The sequence below is a fragment of the Rhipicephalus sanguineus genome, chromosome 3 (assembly GCF_013339695.2).
Source record: "Rhipicephalus sanguineus isolate Rsan-2018 chromosome 3, BIME_Rsan_1.4, whole genome shotgun sequence".
NCBI classification, from domain to species: Eukaryota; Metazoa; Arthropoda; class Arachnida; order Ixodida; family Ixodidae; genus Rhipicephalus; species Rhipicephalus sanguineus.
This window is the reverse complement of record NC_051178.1, coordinates 186,853,888-186,874,519: the sequence shown is the minus strand read 5'-3', so window position 1 is coordinate 186,874,519 and position 20,632 is coordinate 186,853,888. Positions and strand designations below refer to the sequence as shown.

At 43.4% G+C, this 20,632-nt stretch overlaps 3 protein-coding genes across 3 annotated transcripts in view; 1 reads left to right on the top strand and 2 right to left on the bottom strand.

Annotated features, from left to right (window-relative positions):
• Positions 1-215: 215 nt before the first annotated feature.
• LOC119387841 (GPN-loop GTPase 2) lies at positions 216-3,900 on the bottom strand. Its single transcript, XM_037655374.2, has 5 exons — positions 3,341-3,900; positions 3,098-3,260; positions 2,341-2,465; positions 1,915-2,013; positions 216-460 (listed from the first exon to the last, which is right to left on the bottom strand). Exons 1-5 carry the CDS (start codon positions 3,695-3,697, stop codon positions 251-253), a joined length of 954 nt encoding a protein of 317 aa, XP_037511302.1. The 5' UTR covers positions 3,698-3,900; the 3' UTR covers positions 216-250.
• A 339-nt stretch (positions 3,901-4,239) lies between these two features.
• On the top strand, positions 4,240-14,769 carry LOC119387839 (COMM domain-containing protein 10). The gene is made up of 7 exons (XM_037655373.2): positions 4,240-4,311; positions 6,145-6,235; positions 7,980-8,090; positions 10,044-10,115; positions 10,976-11,059; positions 11,773-11,937; positions 12,785-14,769. The coding sequence occupies exons 1-7, from the start codon at positions 4,280-4,282 to the stop codon at positions 12,821-12,823; spliced, it is 594 nt and encodes a 197-aa protein (XP_037511301.1). The 5' UTR covers positions 4,240-4,279; the 3' UTR covers positions 12,824-14,769.
• A 3,259-nt stretch (positions 14,770-18,028) lies between these two features.
• Positions 18,029-20,632, bottom strand: part of LOC119386187 (filamin-C) — a 179,896-nt gene continuing 177,292 nt past the window's right edge. Inside the window, 1 exon segment of the mRNA XM_049414247.1 lies at positions 18,029-18,123. Within this exon segment, the coding sequence (XP_049270204.1) occupies positions 18,029-18,123 (95 nt within the window).

The window sequence follows — 20,632 nt, the reverse complement described above, 5'->3', positions numbered from 1 at the left end:
TAAAACGGTAAACGTAATCCGGTAATGGTAACGTAAAGAAGTATACGTTCAAGCTAAACCTCCCTAATCTTTTTGGTATTCTTGCACTACATAACTTTGACTATAGAACTTTTTAGAGCGGTGAAACAAACAGAAAAGGACTATGGCCTGGCTGTTCCATTCCAGCACAAATGCAGTTGCTGTAACATGCAGGCATCATTTATGGTGATACTTCAAGACAGCAGTTCTTGCTTCAATTTAAAAACTTATTTTAGTCTATGTCATCCATGGCCTCCTCGTCTTCAACAATACAAGTCGTTCCCGACGTCTCCAAACGCTCGCGAAGCCTGGCAATTGCATCTTGAGATTGGGTGTCTGATCCCATGGCTAGATTCATCATGTGTTGCTCTTCGGACTGGCTGAAAATATACCCGTTGCATTTGTCACACGCCTTCAGAACACTCCACATGGACTCTTTCTCCTGGAAATTAAAAAAAAAAAGGTAACACAGCAAAATTAGTCTAGTTTTAATTTCAACCCTTTCAATTTGCCATTCACATGCACTATCTTGGTGTAGCAGATTGAGGTAATTTGGTCTTGTTAGTGTCAATAACAGATTTTTTTTTCCTTCTGAAGCAAGCATGGGCTTTCGCTATGCCACGTGTGGCCAGTGTACAAACAATTCTCTGCGTAATTTGCACATTTCACTTGCACTCGGTATTTTTATGGCTCAAATTATTGCATTTTCTGGACCATACATATTTATTACTGTTACTTAACTCTATATAGCTGACAAGAGATGGGTCCATATTTGAGGATCAATGCCACATCAGAACAGGTCTTGTGTCAATTTTCAAAAACACCGATTTTCTTTTTTAAATCAATGATTTGGGAAGATTGAAATAACCGTGAATGGTACCGACCTCGCAGCATAAAACTATGCTTACAATTATCTCCAATGCACATGCATTAACTTCACAGATGGCTTTCACGTGACATTACAGACGCAGCTTCTCACTATGCTGGCACACCAACACAGTGTCCACGATAATACCAGTGTAATGTATTCATTGCTATGGATGACCTGCTTCGTTTTGAGATATGGCTGAAACCTTGCTGGTTCCTGTGCCAGAATCCCCGTGTGAACTAGCTGCTTCACTAGTAACTTGCCCTCTCATTTTCTTCTGCTTGGAAACAAAATTGTAGACCGCATAAATGCTTAGTTTCAGATAGTGTAGATATACAGAAGCCTCTGTACAAAATTCAATGTCTGGAACAAAAGTGGAAGCACCAAGAAAAGCTAGCAAAAATAGCAGTCTTTTTACACAGAAGGTGAGAAAGGTGCCAGCATTGCCTCTAGCCAGAAGTGACTCGTGACAAGGGAATAACCTAGAATGCATGGCCCTTCAGGAAGACCTCCATGATAAGGGGTTGCTGAAATACCTCGGAGGCGCCGTTCCTGGACTTGCGTCACAGAGACAACCACCATGTGCATGCGTCGTCTGCTTAGGTACTGTTCGAAGGCTGCTAACAAGAAAAACTACACCACCATCAGCTCTGCGACCTTGCCCCCCCCAAGCCTGCTTCTATGATATATGCCACTCACTGACACTGAATTTGGGCGAAGTGAAATTTCATTGCAGTTGGCCTTTAAGCAGGTTCTTGCCACACTGTTGTATTTCACAGCCAAATGCACTGCCAAGCGTGACATCCTGTTTGCGTTCCTGTGTCGTCGCCCTTGAACATGGCGGTGCATTCAGAAGTTGCGCCAACTAGCCCCCGTAGCAGCTTTGCTAGCGCTGGTGTATAGACATGACTTTTACAATGAAAATGAAAGCCATCTGTCCAGTCAGACAAGCACTCTATCACAGTGCTTTTCAAACTGCAGAATTAAGAATAACCGAGAATCGCACAACAGTGTAGTATATGTCAGACCTGAACATTCAGTGGCAGAAACGAGACAAGGCTGTAGTCTTCAATAATTCCCGCCAGCGCTTCGTTCATTTTCTTGTATTTCTTGAGGATGGGATCCTCCTGCAAAGTAATGTGGATTTCAGAAAAAAAAAAAGGAATGAGAAGACGAGCCACAAGCTACCATCACCATCACCAAATCCAGTGCATCACAGAGGCACATTGTTTTCCCCTAGTTCTTATGGTCTAACCCGCCTGTTACATGATGTTACAAAGGGCCTCACCATTATTTCAAAACGAGATTTGTACGCTCTTTGCCATGCAAAAGAATACGCGTAGTTCTAATTCGTGTCGAAGGTTCACTGAATAATTCCACTGTGAGCCGTCATCTGCCTGCAAGAAATTTGAGCATTTGTGCATGCTTTGGTTAGGCATCGGCAATCCACTTACAGAGAGAACATCGGCCAGGAAAGACAGATCCATCACATCAGTGTAGTAGTCCAAACCGAAGTGAAGCTTTCCATACTGCTCTGCCAAGTCCACCTTTGAGAGCACATTGATGTGAGGTAGTTCCACTGCGATATGCACGACCTTTCAGTTGTACCATCAAACTCAAAAGACCAATAGCAAACAAAAAAAATTAAAGCCAGTATGTACAATCTGAAGGGTGGAGCTGGCAAGCAAGTGCCACCACCCGGCAAACGCAGATTGAGTTCATTCTTCATCTTCTTTCTGTCTTTACCTTTTTCTACATCATCCTATTCTGTCTTCCTTCTTTATCTCTTTCTACATTGCCCTCTCTCCTCCTAACTCACATCACTTCTCTTTCCCACCCTTTGCTATCTGTACATGGTTAAAATATGGTTGACACTCTCGCCTCCTCACCCTCACTTACCTTTCCTATTCTCTTGCTAAACTATGCAAGGCCATGCCATGGTTTACCCTCTCCCCTCCCCCTTTCCTTCCTCCTCACTTACCTTTCCGACCACTATGCAAGGCTATGCTTAAAGCCCCTCCATCGCGTCTACGCGGAAAACGCATGGAGGGGCTTTAGCTATGCTATGCGGCGCATACACGCCGAGTTATGTACGGACATCAACGGCCTTACCTCCAGCTTAAAGCTCCGCTGTTAAATAAAGCTCCAAAGGTAATCAGCTGAGTCAATATCCGCGAACACAGCTACAAATTATAACAAGCATGGGCTCACTGTGCATCATGGTAGCCAAGGAAGTCAGCAAGACCGAGATGAACTTTCCTGGGTCGCTGCAGTAATGGGAATCGACAAGGTGGGTGGCCGAAAGCCGGTAGCCCAGCTTTTGCAGTCGAGACACAACATTCCGCACACTCGCATGGTGCGTGTAGAGTTCCACCTGCATGTCATCACTGCGAGCTTAGCAACAGGTAGGCCCGCGATCCGGTTCGTTTCAATTCGGAAGCGCGCGATGCGTACCTGTCCAGGACAGTCGATAAAGAGGTAGCAACCGCGAACTTTCTCCAGCTGCTGACACAGCCAATCGAAGTTCTTCTCCAAATACTCCATGCAGTAGACGAGGGCACCGTTGGGACCGAGCGCATACACGTCCATCGCGTCGCTAAGTTCGACGAGTCCTTTGATGTCAACATCTGCCTCGTAGGGGAGCACATCGTTCGCTGGGTCCAAGTTCACCACGGCTACCGAGCGTCCGATTGCTGTGCACAACTCGCGCATGGCCTTACAGTAAGTGCTTTTACCCGATCCGGGTGGCCCGATCACCACTTGTCCGAACGTCCTTTCACTGCGCGCACTACTAGATGTCTGCGCGTTCATGTTGAAATGGCTCAACGTAAGCAACTGCACCACAAAAACGCACCTAGTAAGCTGGTTGACGAAAACTAACGACTAGAAAGCAGCGTCTCTACGAAAGCTAGCGAAGACGCGCGTTTGAAAGACGCCATCACACAGCCTGCCTGAAACGCCGCTGGTGCCTCTAGCGCCTTTTTTGATTACTATTTACTATTCATTGGCGAAAAACCATAAATAGGAGGGTCTCAACATAGAGTTTCCTACGGGTCTCAAGGCATGCTGACCATGACGTATTTGAGCTGCTGAATCTTGCGCTTGCATTACCCAAAAGCATAGCCTTTGAGACTCGCAATTAATACAAGAAAAATCTCCTGGCAGTACTAATTTGAACACCATTCATGGCACGTATAACTGCGGTGTTGCGCCTAACAAAAGTTTATGACAAATAACAAATAGCATGCGTTATTTTAACTTTAGGTTCTTTGAGTCAGTTTCGGTTTCGCGAGGGTCGTCCGCAATGGCGCGGCCGTCGCCCGTTTTTTTTTTTCTTCTGCGTCTGTAGTCTGTAGCATAGCAACAAGTGCACTTCGGACGCACTGCAAAGCGATGACTGTCTCTATGTTCACCAAAACAGTCCGGTAAATATTCACGTTCTTCTTCCTGTTCGATGGTGACGAGCCCATTCGTCACTGCTGCCATTGCAAAAAGATACGAAATGGGTGCTCAGCTCGCAAGCGAGAGCTCTGAGTCACGCTCTTTTTTCTTCTTGAGCAGAGCTCTTGATAACCTTGATGCCAAGGTTCCTCCCACGCTACCACCCCGCCGTTGTGATATGTGCGATTTCGTTTCTCCTACGGTGTCACACTCTACGGCCGAGTCTGTGGCCAGTGATTCGCATTTGGAAAGTAAATCTCGAACGGTTCGACGTAAGCACCGCTGGCTGACCGGTGTTCCCAGCTGATGCGGCAATCAATATCGCCGGGCGGCATGCATGGCCTAGAAACCTTGACACACATTTCTGGCCTAGCTTTGAACGGCGCGAGATCTTGGGCTGCCTAGCGGAGGTGTGCGCTTCAGCGCGATTGGGTTTCCATCTCCGTTTCGATTCCATTCGAGTCTCAAAAGTGACTCGCACGATCGTGTGCATTTTTGAGTCGTCGCGAAGCGGTATTCCGGGTTTTCAAAAGACGTGAACGCTGTGGCGTGGCCTCCCGGAGTCCGTATAATTATCGCCTCGTGTACGCTTTTTCGCGCAAATTGCTAATAAACTTGTATGCGAGTATCATGTCTGTCTAGTTAACTGTGGTATGGTGAACGCCTTAACTTAGAAAGGCGAAGGCGGGTTATCCATTTTGCACCGATGTGCAGCTTAGCGTCGCCTATTGCGGCGACCCCGGAAGTGGCATCGCAGAGCAAACATTCACTTTCGCTGCCTCCATTGGCTCTGTGATTCGGTAAAGTAACAGTTTCCTAAATTGCCCTGCAGTCTCGGCTGCCGCAAATTGCTCTTTATTCTCGAAATTGCAACAAGTGAGGTACACAAACTTTATCAACTCCTCGAGCACTTGAACAAGAAAAAAAAGTAACGAGATAAAAAAAAAAGAGGGGTACGATCCGAGCCTACAATCTTGTCGAGATTGCACAAGACTTCCTTGGTGGTCAGCAGAGGCGAATGGTGTGTTTTCTGCGTGTATGTTGTGAAGCACGCTTCTCGTGTTCGTAAGTACAATATCACTCCTCAGAGGGAGTGCATTATGCACATTTCCTACATATTAAGACGCGGCACAAACAGTTCATGAACGAGCTTGTATTAGCCGAGCACTCTCATTTAACATACAAATGTGATGAAATACCTTTAATGAAATCTATGTAAACATTGCATGGGTACTGAGTAAACGGCTGCTGTCTACATTTTATTGAGCTGCATATCTTAATTGCATTGAATCTCACTGGAGACAGGAAGCAGCCGTTTTGCAAGCAAGTTGAAGTTGTGCGAATAAGAATGCCTGGTAAGACACTTTCACTTTGTTTAATGTAAATGTGTGGTACGTTGATGGTGACGTATACTTGTTACAAACGTGGTTCACTTAGCAGGGATATTTGCAAAACTGCCTTTTTCCAATTGCTAAGATACTATAGAAAATAGTGCATTTGTAGCAGCAGCATTCAGTCTGTACAAGTATATTTAAGTCTACTTTTTGCATTATTTAACTTTGCTTAACACTTGCTTAGTTGGTTAGTTTGTGGGGTTTAACGTCCAAAACGACTAAGGGTATAAGATATGCTGTAGTGGAAGGCTCTGGATAATTTGGACTTTAACGTGCACTGAAATTGCACACTACATGGGCCTCTAGTATTTTGCCTCCATCGAAATTAACCTGCTTCTTTAGCGTGTGGATTCTGCTATCATTGCTGAGATGATTTACATATGTCTCATCGGGTATAATTATGATTTATTTTTATATGTGCAGGCTGGAGCAGGCGGTGAAGCTCATAAACCAGCTGGATGATACTAAGTTCAGTGCACTGCTTGCAAGAATTTTACAGAAGCTTCCCTGCAAGGTAAGCTTACACAACATTTCTGAACATACCTCGGGGCACCTTGCATCACTGCGTGCTTGCATGAAATTTTGCAGTCAGGCTTAGTCATGTACTAAACAACCTAGTGGAGTTTCTGAACAATGCTAGCTGAAATCACACTTCAAATACTTCTGGTGCTGAGCATTGTGAACAACGAACGAGGGAAAAAAAAACAGCAACTGCCTTCTTCGTGTTTTCTCCTACCTCATTTCTTTTCCCATTTTGTTTCGCCCATCCTCACTTCTCATTTCATAGGGACACTGCTCAGCCAAGATTTGAGAGGCGAACTCTGCAAGATGCTTCGTTATTTCACCCTTATCTGAAAGTTGGTGCAGAAAAACAGGATATCAGTGCAGTGCATAGACATTGCACATAGAGGACTCGCTGACCAGTTGTTAATGACTGTAAGTTTCTGTGTGTTATGCTGTGTAAGATATGAATTCAACTTCACTGAATGTTACATCAGCACAGCACAACATGCTTGCTCGTGCAGTCGGCAGTCATTTTTAAGACGGTCTGTATGTCCAGCTTTGAAGACATCATAACATAGTGATCAAGAAAGCAATAAAGAGGGCCATTTATTTCACATTGATATGACGTTTCGATGTCAACTTGGTGCTCTCTCATTTAAGTAGTTGTCATTGCGTTCCTGCGTCCTTGTCCTCTTTTTTACACTTAATTGGGCACAGCACTCTACTAAAATACTCAACTAAAAATTACTGAGCATGTAATCAGGTCTTAATGATCATTCATTACAGCTGAAAGAAAACTGTAACATTAGTTGTGACAGATGCTTAAGGTATATTTATAAAAGTTCATTGCACCTCCTTGGTGCCTACTCTGGCCAGATTCTGGTATTACCCCGGCCATTTCTGTTTGCAGCACATGGTTGGTTACTGTGAGGGGCCAGAATGATATGTTTCGAGAGGGTCATTCGCTAACTATTACAAAAGGTTCATTCTGCATGGTTGCAAAGAAACGAAGCCTTTGAAAACTTGCCTGCATATCTTGTTGTGTCAAGCAAGGCTGTTGCGCATTTACACTTGCCTGTGGGGACCAGCTTCACGTTTTCAACCTTGATAACTTGCCTTGTGGGTGCCGATAACGGGTTATTGCGCAGCAGAAATAGTGTTGTGCAGAATTAATGCTATGTTTTGTACTCTCACAAGTGGGATATGTGACGTGCCTAATAGACAAGGTGATATTGCAACAGCTTAGGTACAAAGCTGTGTCTGCTGCATGGTAACTTATGCATGCAGACGTGAGTTCATTTGTTTATTTATTTATTTACTCTCGTACCCACAGCGCGGTTGAGGCATTACAGTGGGTTAACACTATTGCCAAAGCACGTCACTTTTTGCGTCAACTAGTGCTTTCTGACTGCAAGTTGTGTAAAGAGGAATTATTGTTGTTTTTTCAAACAACTAATGTATCCTGCATCCATGCATGATGTAATAGTATTGTAGAAATCTGCTAACTAAATAGCAATTTTTCTTGTTTGTCTCCATATAGTACAAACGAGACAATTTATTCTTTTGGCTCTTTTAATTTGTGAAATATTTACTGGGACCATTTTGCATTGTGATAACTGGAACATGCCGCAGTACTGATGGTGGTCTGACATTCATGGAAAGTATAAAGTATCGTGAGAAATTTCTGAAGTTGTCATAATGAGAGAAAAGAACACATTGCCGAGAGAAGCCACATTTGAATGTACTTGTTTCAGGATGAACGCAGCTTCACTGAGGAGGAAGAACAGAAACTGCAACGAGCTTTTAACTGCGATGCACAGGAGGTTACCCTTCTTCTGGAGTCTCTTTCCTTCATCCTGGAACAGGTGGGTGGTTCCTCCCCTTTTTACTTTTTCCCTTTAGTGGGGTTTGGAGCTGACTTCTTTTTCTTTCTCAACACTGAGTTCCGAAATTTGGCACACGCACCACAAATCACAAAAATAATTCTGAATTTTCATAAACGTAACTTTTACTTTCTGAAATAAAAATTTAAAAAATCCCTTCCCCTTGATGAAAAGCCTGGCACAGTGAAAACCTGGCTCATACTTGTTTCATACAACTGCCAAAACTAGAGAAGAGAAACTTGCGGTCATTTGCCTATTCAGGACTACAGGCGAATAAGATTGCCGAGTTTGCCACCGTACTTCTTAATTGCTGTTACCTAATGTACATTAGCATTTTAATATAGCAGAGATATGTACAGGAAGAGAGATCGAAGAACAGCAGTGCAGTTGGCGGTATCTTATGGCATTCGTATCAACATTGTAGCGCCCCTTTGTCGCACTCTTATTCTCATATAAAAAAAGAGAGAGAAAGATAGGAGGTATCCATCATCGATCGCAGCTGAGGCATTTACGAAAGCAGAGACGATGAACGCGGCCGATCACCGAAATAATAGTTGTGCTCAATTTTTTTGTGTACACCGCCTCAGGAGAGGTCTTGGGTACCGCAAGTTTGCGTACTTAAGCCGCTGAGTGTACAGAAGGACCCCAACAAGTTTATAGACCACAAACAGAGTGTGGGGTTTGGAGTATGAAAAGGTCCATCGGGCTACCCAAAGGCACAAAATCTAAGTCTTAATAAAATGTTCCCACCTTCACTGTTGCTGGCACGCATGCTGTGGTATTCTGACACACAGCCATGTTAGCATGTCTCTGCCACAGAAAGAAAGGGCCACAGTGAAATGCCATCATGTTGCATTACGTGTATTGCTTGCCTCGGAAACTAAATGTTGGTCAAGATTTGTTCTTCTTACAAGCTGTAATTACGTTCTATGTATGCCCGAGTGTTCCCATTTACATCAAGGCTACATTAATTTATTTTTAACTGCTTTAGCAATTTTGTACTTGGCATTATAATCATGTGACCATATTGTGACAGCAGCAATCATGTGGCAGCAGCACAGCACCCGAGATGCATCCCTCTCTTAATCGATGGCCTGTCTGTTTTCTGACTGGGCAGAAATATTTTTCGCCTTTCACTTTTTCACTAGACACGCTCTTTGGTAGCTGCGGTCTATCCGCATAACTGTTATCAGTCGCAATCTTTCTCACAAAGTGATACCTACCCAATGGTACGCCGGTCAAGGCACACCGTGATAGCCCTGATCGTGCTATCAAAGTAGAAGTGTGACGGTCATAATGCAGATAAGCGCTTTGCTAGAAAACTGCGAACTAACAATGCGCTGCGCGGCAGTAGAATATTGAAAGGCCAGTGAATAACATTAAAACCCATTTCCGGCCCAGCGCTGAGGTCGACGGTAGATGGCGCGCCGCTAGGTGGCATGGACAGGCAGTTTGGCACATGCTTGCGTGGTCCGTAAACTTTTGTGGTTGACTGTACATGCGATGTCATGTTTCTCAAAGTATTTTCTTGTATTTGAGCCCTTTTGGCACAGTAAAATATTTCATAACTTGGCAAGATTAATTTTCGCTTCCATTATTATACAATGTTGCTCGTCTTTGTTAATAAAAGAAGTTTCGGGAATGGCATTGGTACCTGCCAGAACCGATGACATTCATGGTAGTACTCATGGTGAATTGCTTCAGGAATTCGAATGTAGCATATCCACCTGCCTTTCATTCTTGCATTTTCCCTGATTTACAAGGCCTTTTTTTCTACTGTTATATAAGAGTAAGTTTCTAATAAAGGTTAGTGGTTTTTCTATCATTAATATTCCTGCATTCCAGATGCAGCTGTCTTGCAACTAGCTTGTCGTCTTATGCCCACTATTTTTCATGATTGCATTGTTTGTTTCTTGTTTTCCACCTATGGTGCAGGCTGCATTCCACTTGGCCAAGCCACAGGTACTGCGGACCCAGCTGACTGACCTGGGCATGGAAGAAAACAAGGTGCGTTGCTCTTGCATTCTCATTTTTCTATCACGTGTTCACTTCTGTGTGATTTTGTAGTATAGTTAACTGTCGTTGGATTCAACGTAAGAAGGCTGGACAAGCCTCGCCCAGAGGACCAAAGGGCGGCAGCCGATTGTCTCCGCGACTAGTGTGGTACTACCTGCTCATGTACTTGGTGATGTTCTCCGACGGCAGGGTCGCTGACCGTCTGGCTTATGATGTCAGTTTAGTGTGTGCGCTCATTGGTGCAGGCTTGCGGGCATCTGTCTTTTAGGTAGAAGTGCCACTGCCTTCTAAAGTTATGGCCGACTATAGTAGTTAAAAAAACTGTAGGAAGGTGGAAAAAATGTGTAAATAAAGTTAATAAAGTAGGTTGTGGAAAGACATCATCACATGAAATGCCATTCTGATGCTGACATACTTTCTAAAGAAGTGTCACATTGCATGCAGTATCTCACGGTACACCAGATTGACCATTGAGTCACATTGTTGCAGCACTTACACAGTGTGGAATTCGGTACTTGGTCACCTATTCACTGTAGTAGCCTAACATCTGTGGCGTTGCACTACTAAGCTTGAGGCTGCAAGTTTGACTCCCAGATATGATGCCCGCATTTCAGGGAGGGGGGGGGTCAAAATGCAGTAATGCCAATATATGGTAGCTACTTAGATTTACCTAAGATGCGCATTAAGTTCCCAGGTGCTCAGATGGTATCTGGAGTCTGCCACTATGGCATGCCTCATAGCCATATTGTGGTTTGGGCACGTAAAACCCCAGAACTTAGTTTTTCTTCCTTTATGTGCTCGATCACCAATTATACAACCCTAATACTACCGTATTTTTTGTTCCATATCAGGTTCAGTGCATGGTGCAGTCATGGACAAGCCATGCCAAGCAGCTTGTTGAGCAGTTGAAGCAGCGCTCCCTCGCTCCCAGACAGGTCGGTGCACCGCTTCTGAACACCAAAGACTGGAGAGCTGAAAAAATTTTTTGTCATCACTGAGCAGGCTTTCTGCCATTTCCACAAACTGGTCTAATGTGTGACACCAGATGTGTGCTTGAACTATGCCTCAATAACCCTCTACTGTGATTGGCACTACAAGTTCATTATGGATCATGTCCCTCCGAGCAGTCAATGAAAAATGCCTGGTTAACAAGCTTAACACAGCCACCTCCATGCAACTGTACTAGAAGAGTGCTACTGCACTCCACTTAGAAGTGCTTAGAATCCATGATACTTTTTTCGAGTCTGGACATTGTGCAATGTCCTAGAGCTTTAATTTTCCATATTTAAACATAGGACACGCTTTGCCAACTTTGTTGTCTGCTTGTCCACAATCTTTTGGAACGTGAATATACTTAAGAAAGAACTCCGAAAAAACTTAGTAGAAACAAAACCTAGAGAAAGCTAGACTTGGAAAAGGCATTTGTGGGCAGGTTTACACTGCACACTGTAACGTCTTTCAGTTCGTGTTTACAAGCTTACAATTTCGTAAACATTTTCTTAAGCTCTGAGTTTTCTTTTGTGATCATGCTTTTTTTATCTGTACAGATGCAACTAAGTTGCTTTTATTAACTCTGTAAGTGACATGTATGTGTGTGCGAGGATCATATGTGTACGTGACATGCATCTATTCGTGCATGATTGTGCAGCTTCGAAATGTGGACTGGGAGGTGCAAGTGCGGACAGCTCAGCAGTCTGCAGCACGGTCCAAGAGGCTTCAGGCCCTGGTGGACCTTGTCGTCTCCACTGGAGCTGCACATGACCACTTGCTGCTGCAGTTTTCACATGGACAGCTGTTCAACCTTTACACACAGGTGCGCATCTCTCACTGCTTGATGTCACCCAATTTAATAGGAACACCGGCATAAATTTTCAATGTTGTTGGAACCCTGTTACATTGCTGCCCAAGTAGATGCTGTCAAATTCCTGAAGTCATCATGCCAAGCCGGTGTGGGGAATTTCATAGCAACGTTGCCGCTTGCGTTTTGTTTTCACTCTATTTCGGGCTTACTAAGTCTCTTTTGTTACATAAAAGATGGCATTTTTGGTAGCGTACAGTGACAGTCTAATTATGATACAAGTCAAATTATTTTTCGCTTTATTGTCCCATGAAATGTATCACTCAACCATCAGGCAATCATGGCATGAAGTGCCACGGTTGCCTGAATGTGTGTTATAGTATATGTATTTAATAATGTGTTGACTTGGGCTTGTTGGTGCATACTAGAAGAACCAGGTATTGACGCAAGGACAGGACAAACAGACTGAGCTTCGTTTGTCTCGGTCTGTTTGTCCCCTCCTTGCACTGTTACCCAGTTCTTCTGATATGTTTAACCCCCTTGTAGTCCGAAACCTTTACCCACACCAAGCACAAAAGGTCTGTTCCGGTCTGAAACTAAAGAAATCAAACCTCAAGTAAAAGAACTTCACTTACTTATTTAGAGTGGCGCATAATGCAGTGAGAAGACGTGCACATGAATCAACCACGAAAGCACTTGTCGAGCAGTGCTGATCACGGATAGCTGCGGTCGTTTTGCGTTGCCGGGAGGGGGCCGACAACAGACCGCATAGGGTTAATGTATCTAGAACCAATGGATCTAGATTGCTAAGTGCCTTTTAACTTGATCATGCCTACTAAATGTATTTTCTTGATTGTTGCAGTTGGAGCAGATCCAGGTACAGCTCGACAGCCTCATCTGAGCTGCTTCTGAAAACTTGTGACTCCTCCCGTTGTCACTACCCTTCTGTCCCCATGACCCGGTCATGCATTGGGGAACCCACTGACCACTGGCTGGACCACAGTCGACAGTAAGCTCGTCCCTCCGACTGAAGATGTTTTTGGCATTATCTTGGCCATTGTGCGATTGCTGGCAAATACTTTTGCTTTGTTTCAGAACTCGCTACTTGTATACTTTTTTTTTCCTGTAATGAAAGTGATACTGTCTTGTCAGTAAACATTAAGCGACCATTGACACCCATCTCAGGATTTGTTCCACTCAGGGTTCATTCATTCATCCCAGTCTATTTACAATCCAACATTGGCATGGCTGTATTGTATAGGTTTGGCCCTGTGTTTGAGTTAGTCCTTGTCGGCACTTGAGAAGGTGCATGCTGTCAGCTGTTATAGTTGTGCTGGGCCTCGAAAGTTGATGGACCGACTGAGTTGCATCATTAAATGGAGCATTGTCTGCATTTGTGGACGTGAAACTAGTGGGACACACATCTCACTTTTAAACTGCATGATCAAACCCCAGTGAAACAATTTGTAGTGGGAGAGGATGGGCTGCTTTCATGGTTTGTAAAGAGTGTATGCTCCTTCGTCTGTGCTTCGCTGAAGCAGAAGAATCAAGCATGCAGTTTCTTGTGAAGAAATCAGTGTCCTGTGAAGTAAGCAGGGATTACTCCAGGCGTCAAAATTATGGTTTTATGAATCTCACTGGCTCATGCAGTCTAGGTGTAGAATAGCTTAAACAATGGACTTTCTCGTTCTAATTGAACTCGAGTGCTTCGTTTATGAAACATGGTTATGGATCATTCATTTATTTGTATAGCCCGTGCCATGCTTCATGCGATAGAAGGGCTGTGGAATGTTTTTTTTTCCTTTTCTTACAATGTTAGTACCTCAGGCGTAGCGCAACTGTTTTAGGAAAGGAACACAGCTGCTGTGACTTCATTATTAAACCAGTTAGTGGCTATTTTATCGGCACGGAAATGTATTCCTACTGATTATTACTTATAACCTGACTGAATTAACACCCAGGAACCTTGTAACAGTCGTTTTGTATGATTAGTGAATGTTTTAAGGAATGATACGCACAGGCTGTTTGTAAATTGTATATGGAGGCTGGTACTGTACTAATGCTGTCATGGACCACTACAAATACCATTGTTATATCTTGTGGCGATGCTGTTTTCTTACAAGAACAGCACATCTATCGAAAGGGTGAAATCAATATTCACATTTTCTTAGACATCACACAATTAACTTAATTGCTTTAAAATATCCATTTACGAATAGTGTATTTAAGGAAGGAGAAAAAAAACCAAAGGCAACAGTCTTTCGCGACATAGCAGACAACACTGAGTGACTTGTCAGAAACTCAAGTACACTGACAATAAAGAGTAGTAAGATGACGACACTAGTGGGAAAGTGTTGTAGCATTGTGTTTGCAGAATAATTGACCCCTTCCATATCTGTGCCACAAATGAGCCTTGTGTAATATCCCATGTCCATAGATTCCACATTGTCTTGTGCTTGTTTTTTAAAGTAACCCATGGTCATTTTATTGCAACTGTTACAACCGCTCACTGAAATGTACAAAAAGTCACGAAAGCGAGAAGCAAAATGCGTGGTTTCTTGACATTCTTTGCTACAAGAAGAGAATGTGAGGTGCAGGCAGTCTATTCAAAGAAGGCATTGGCAAGGAAGGAATTTGGAGATGTCAGAATAGCCAAAGTTGGCATGTAGACTGCCCTGAAGTTGCATGGTTTTACGTATCGGAAATTGTGAGGAACTTGGTAGGTTGCACCTCATGCCATGGCAGGCCACGTTATTGGCCTTTAACATCTACTGTTAGAGCTCTACAATCTGGTCATATGAATTGCTGCCGGCATTGGTTTTTTCCCCTCCATTAATTCACATGATTCTTGAGGCCCAGGACCCTTTGGGAAGGTCTGTGTAGTTCACTACCATTTGTTTGATGCAGTGTAGCTGGATCTTCCTGTTATGTCTACCATGTTCAGGAGTCCCGAAAGGTGCCTCGTGCTTGTTGGGTACTTCCTCTGATTCAAAATTTTGACCCGCTGTGGGGTCCTACCAGGTTTGAAAAACGAAATCGAGTGGGAGTTTATTGTAATATGTAAAAAGGTGGGACGGTTTCTGCACTGCCTTTGCTTTGGTGAGAAAAGAAAACTTCTGCATTAAAATATTTCCAGGAAATGTTTACTGGCAGCATATTGTGAGCTGCAAATGCTTGTCCAAGTAGCTTTCACTTGTTACTCGCAGCACTTGCTATTATTGTTCTTGTTTTATATTTCTGCCTTCTTCAGATGTATGATCTCAGACACTTGAGTACAGAAAGGTGGCAAATAGCTTCTCGAAACGGGTATGCCGCAGTCTTGAGGCACCTTGAGGCTCCACAGTGAGCTGGAATTCGAATAATAGTGTTTGACTATACCCCTGGAGGGTTCATATGAAATATTTTAATGATACCATGCCATTTCTTGATGTTCGGTGTATCCTGCTCGTGGTCATATTTTCATAGCGAGTGGTTGGTGAAGGGTGTGTGTGTCCATCTGCGCATGGCATCTGCACACATGTATGTAAACTCTTCAGGCACTCCTCTACTTCTTGAAACATTGAGCTGCTTCCGCATGACAACTGATTTCATTGCCACTGCACTTTACTATGTCGAGTGATAGACATTCTGACAGTCATAGTTGCCGAATGTGCTATCAAAGTCGAGTTGCTTTGATGCATAAAACTGAAAAAAAATATTCATAACAGCTGTTTGGAACTGCCCAATCAACGAGAAGGTACCACTGCACCATGTTAAAACATTAGGTGAAACTGTAATATTATCAATATTAATGCTGCTCCCTTGTATGCATTTGATTAAATTTCGATTCAGTAAAGATGTGTGCACTTATCTCTTGACTCAAGAAATAGCAGCGCATCATCTCATAAGTTATCTGTGTGCTACAGCTTAGCCCAAATTTCAAGAATGTGATCCGGTTGCGGTACCCAAAGTGTTCTCTCTTTTTTTTTTCTCTTCTAATATTATAGCAACCATAATAGTGGTTACATTAGGTCAAGATTAACTGAAATGGTAGAATGATTTGATTAACATGACCCATTTCTTTGCACAACTTTGTTTATCAATGTACTCTGCAGTAGCCTGTAACAGAGGCTCTAGCCAGAAGCACAACACTGTAACAGCATACACATTCTTCTAGTAACTATAGCACGCTGTAGACTCACCTGTGAGACTATCTCTGTGAGTACGATTTCCTTGATACACTTAACACCTTGGGGACATTTAGTTATCTGTACATCAGTGCACCACTGTTAAGTATGAATTATTTTTTTATACGAGTGTTTGTCTTAAAACTGCCATAGCTGTTAGAGACAGCTCCACAATTTCTCTTTGTTTTTTGCGGGCATGACCAATAGCATACTTAAGTGCTTTCGCTCCAATCACTGACAGGATCCTGTCATAAGCAGCTTTTACGACCATCACTATAAGGGTGCATTCACACCTGCGATTGACAGAGGTCTGACTGCAACTGGTGAGCCGAGGGGGATCATGGCAAATTATGTTCATGTCGGCAAGTGTGACTTTCTCAATGTCACACCTAACTGTCTCATAATTAACACTGTTCACTTTTACTTGCACTGCCATCAGCATGTAAAATGGGCATCGGCATAAGCAGACGTCCTGCTTCTGTGCTGTTGCTGTTGGAAACAGCAGTCGTGTGACAGACCAATATCACTTGCTTTTCAACCAAAGCAACCAATAGTAGTGTAACAGACCATTATCAGTTGCCTTTCAACAAAGGAACGAGTTTCGAACGACTTGGTCACCTGACCTCTGTGAGTAGGCAATGTGAATGATCCCCAAAGCTGGCACCCTGTACTGAGCTTGGTGGTATTGCTCTGCATCTACTTCAGAGTCCCACTGAAGTACTACCTTATTTCACCATATCGTGGCAGTTGTCCTGGGTGTGAAGCTAGTCCATGCTGTCGCATCTTCCTGAGCCTACTGTAAACGAAAGCTGCAGATGGCCATAATGCATGGATGCACGTGTTCGCAGAGAGGTTGTATCGTTTGCATGTGTTGAGAGTGAGTCAGAAAAAAAAATTATCGACTGATCTCTCGTGGAAAGCAAAGGAAAGTGGTTGCGAGATTTGTCGTGGTTACCGTGTGAGGTCGTCCTTGATAGGGATATGTGCTGGTGGTGTGGCGTTTGTCTGTCGAGAAACGGCAAAGTACGCGTGAAAGTAGTCACTGCGTGTGATCTCTCATGGTCTTGGCACTGGCCGCGTTCCTTATATTTCTGTGTGCACTGGCTGTCGATAAATAAAATGGCGCATTCTTATCTTGTTGGCTGTTGCTGTGCGGTGCTCGCATACCATTTTGGCGAGTGCGCACATGTGGCACACACCGTAGCCACTTTTGCTTCAGTGATTGCTACTGTCGCTTCTGGAAAATTAGATGGCTTGATCTTCCAATGCGAATTGATAACAAATTGGACCAGAGGGCTGGCGAGGTGTGGCTACAGACTCTCCTGCACTCCCCTAACAATGTGCTGATTGGAGTGTAGGAGATCATGAATAACTGCGAGCTTGAAACAGCCCTTTGTTTAGTGCTGTTTATTGGTTTTGCGAGCACAAACTGTTGGGCATGGGAGTGTTCTTAATAAAGTTCACCACTCAGAAGATGGAACAAGGAACAAGTGTAGGCAGAACAAGACACCGTCTTGTCAAACAATCATTCTCTGTCACGTTTTCTGGATCGTGTACTCAAAAAACATTCCTCCTTTATTATGTATTATCGACAGCTCTATCAAGGCCGTGCAGGTGGCAGTAACTGTCACCACTGCAACTTGTAGTGTATCATTCGAGCACTGTATGCAGACTATGGTTGAGGCTGTACTCGCCGTTAGCCGTGTTTAAGAAAGATGTGCTGTTTCGAAAGCTGATGCAGTTGATGCAAAATTGTTTGTCACTTAAGAAGTAAAAGACCGTGCCTGTAGCATTCTGTGCCCATCGGTCTGTCAGCCACACCCTCCTGTCCTGCCTGTTACCTGCTGCATCGAAATTGGCCTAAATATCAGCTGCACTCAGTGGCACACACTGCCGCATCCTTTCAGTGTTGCACTGCAGCACCGCTGAAGGCAGCACACTCAACAAGGTACGACTGGGCTCAGGGGCTGCTCAATCTTTTCCCTCTCTGTCCGTTTTTCTTTGCCGACGAGGATGTGGCTGTCCTTCTCTTGTCCTTCATTTGTTCAAAGTGCCACAAGATGGCTCTACAGAGCTGTGGCCCATACTGCTCAAGAACAGCAGTTGATGCAATAGAACGCACAAGGTGTTTTTCTTCCAGGGCATCCTGTTTTGGAAGCCCTATTGTGTACTGCGACACCATTTATCTGCTGGTGCCAGCAGACCTACCAGAGACCGTAATGTGAAGTCACCATATGCTGCCATGTTGTTAGTGCAGCACAAGGGCATGGCAAGACCCAGTTGGTCTGATAGGTAGTAGGTGAATCCATGCTATACATTTCATCGTAGTGTTCTCTTAGAAGACCGACAAACCAATGGAACAGCCCGTTTAATTTTGCATGGATGAACCGATTAACTCTGATTCTATTACGGGTTGCTAATTACATTGAAATTCAATCGGTCTTTACATTTAAGCTTGTCATTAATGTTAGAGGCTACCGCCTTAAAAAAAAAGCAGCGACTATACACAAGTATAATCCATTAAAGGGAATTAACCTGCTCGTGTTATTGCTGCTGCTAACAAGTGACATGGCAGCATGTGTGCAGTATGTTGCAAAGGGACAATGAATGGTGTTTCCAGAATCTTGTTGAAGTGCATGTATGGGACCATCTCCAGTGAAAGCTGTTACATGCTTTATATTATTCTTCTTTACAGTGCTTTCTCATGGTGGCATTCTGATTTCACTGGTGCTAACCATGACCCTTTTTTCTTTTTGTATCACTGCCCTTGGGCACAAGGTGCACTGAGCATCAGTTCTGCTTTTGTCAACACTGTTTGTGCCCACGACTTGTATTTTGTTTGCGAATTGAATTTTGCGTATTAGTTTACTCAACACGTTTTATGAATAATGTGTCACATGTTGTGGTAAATGTCTGTTTCATTCATTGTTTATTTGCACTTTTGCCATTTTGTTAGACTTGTCTGCGAATTGTTTTTTTAACATTGCCAGCATTTCGTTGTTGTGATTGGCAGTGGGGCCACTGCAGATTTATGTGATCCTTGAACTGAATTTTTTTAACCTTCAGTTGGCGAGCTCGTGAAGAGTGTTGTCCAAAAATCCTGTGTCACTCACCATTTCAAGGTGCGGCTTTTTCGTGTCATTCAGAACGTTGTTCCAGTGGTCCCCAACACACAGGAAGCTCTGGCTCAAGTAGTGCCCCATTTTTACACCCGGTTTTGAAAAGACGCACAAGTTTACCCCTGAATATCCCTCCAGTGTCAAATACCAACATTGCTGTGGTATACGATCCACTGTGTGTAGCGTAGCCCCCCTTTTTTGTGTCATGGTTATCTCAATTATGTGTGCAAGCGTCTATGTAGGTGCAGTTGTCATCATCATCATTGCCGATGACAGGTGTTTCTTTTGTTAGTACTCCATTGCATGTGTGAAAGCTGTTACCCCTCAAAGTGAAAAATAAATGAGTTGGCACGAAGACTTGATCATTGCTTCTTCCAACGAAACACGAAACCTCTATAAAACATTTTATAGAGGTTTTGCATTTTCATGGGTTAGACCCTGCAGTATTCTGTCTCTCTCACATATTGTAGAAGTGCTACCACAAGCTATATATGCATATTTCCAAAGGCTTATCTTTTTGGTCAAAAACACACCCACAATCAGATTTATTTAAATTGGATGAAACATTCAGAAATCAGAAATACTACAAGATTTCCAAAGGTATATGGGCTTACCTTTCTGGTCAAAAATACGCCCATAATCAATTACAGCAATGACACCGCCCCATTTAGTCCCTTGTAACTATACCCAAAGCTATGCTTGTCACATTGAGGGCCGATAACGAACAGTCTGTTGTGTTTGTGTGGTGGTGACATCAACAATGCATGAAGGTTGTTCTCTAGAAAAACCACTTTATTTTCAAAAGTGAAGCAATGTCAACAGTCACTGAAACAGCAGAACAGAAGGTGTATTAAATTTTTAGTGTGCTAAACAAACTACATAAAACAAAACATAAGTTACAATGCCCTACAGAAGTTGAAAGCAAAGTTTTGTTCCTTTTTCTTTATCAACATTTTTCTTAAGCCTTCGTAGACCTAAGCCAATATTTATAAATGCTGCGAGCTCATCCACAACAACATATTTCTACGAACACTGGGTTTCCTGTTTTTTGGCTCTTTAGCGGTAGCAAGAGCATTTCAACCAAACTGGACCAGTCTTCTTGGAGCGGTAGTAAACACGCGAGGAGGTGGGGGAATAAAGACAAGGGCACTGATCAAAGAAGTATAACCCGTGCGCATTCGTAAAATCAGTGCATGCTTCTGGAAAGTGACGTGCCATAAATCAAGCACACTTTGCAGGCACAACAGCACTTCCATTTGGCAATAACAAGGTGCACTAAGCTTCTCCTGGTGATGATGGTCATTTAGGTGACCAGAAGTGCAAAAGCATCCATCAACTTGCCTGGCCTGTGCTGCTAAAAGTTGTGGCAAGCAATAAGCGTGTAACTGTATAGTGTTTTCTACTTTTCATTATCATTAACATAAT

What these genes read in the sequence shown, in the direction of transcription:
- LOC119387839 (XM_037655373.2), top strand. Translation starts at nt 4,280, where the DNA reads ATGACTGTCTCTATGTTCACCAAAACAGTCCG. An exon ending in TACAGAAGCTTCCCTGCAAG is followed by an intron (nt 6,236 to 7,979) that starts GTAAGCTTACAC and finishes TACTTGTTTCAG; the next exon opens with GATGAACGCAGCTTCACTGA. An exon ending in TGTTCAACCTTTACACACAG is followed by an intron (nt 11,938 to 12,784) that starts GTGCGCATCTCT and finishes TGATTGTTGCAG; the next exon opens with TTGGAGCAGATCCAGGTACA.
- LOC119387841 (XM_037655374.2), bottom strand. Translation starts at nt 3,697, where the DNA reads ATGAACGCGCAGACATCTAGTAGTGCGCGCAGTGAAAGGACGTTCGGA. An exon ending in TTATCGACTGTCCTGGACAG is followed by an intron (nt 3,261 to 3,340) that starts GTACGCATCGCG and finishes GATGACATGCAG; the next exon opens with GTGGAACTCTACACGCACCA. An exon ending in TCCTGGCCGATGTTCTCTCT is followed by an intron (nt 2,014 to 2,340) that starts GTAAGTGGATTG and finishes ATTACTTTGCAG; the next exon opens with GAGGATCCCATCCTCAAGAA.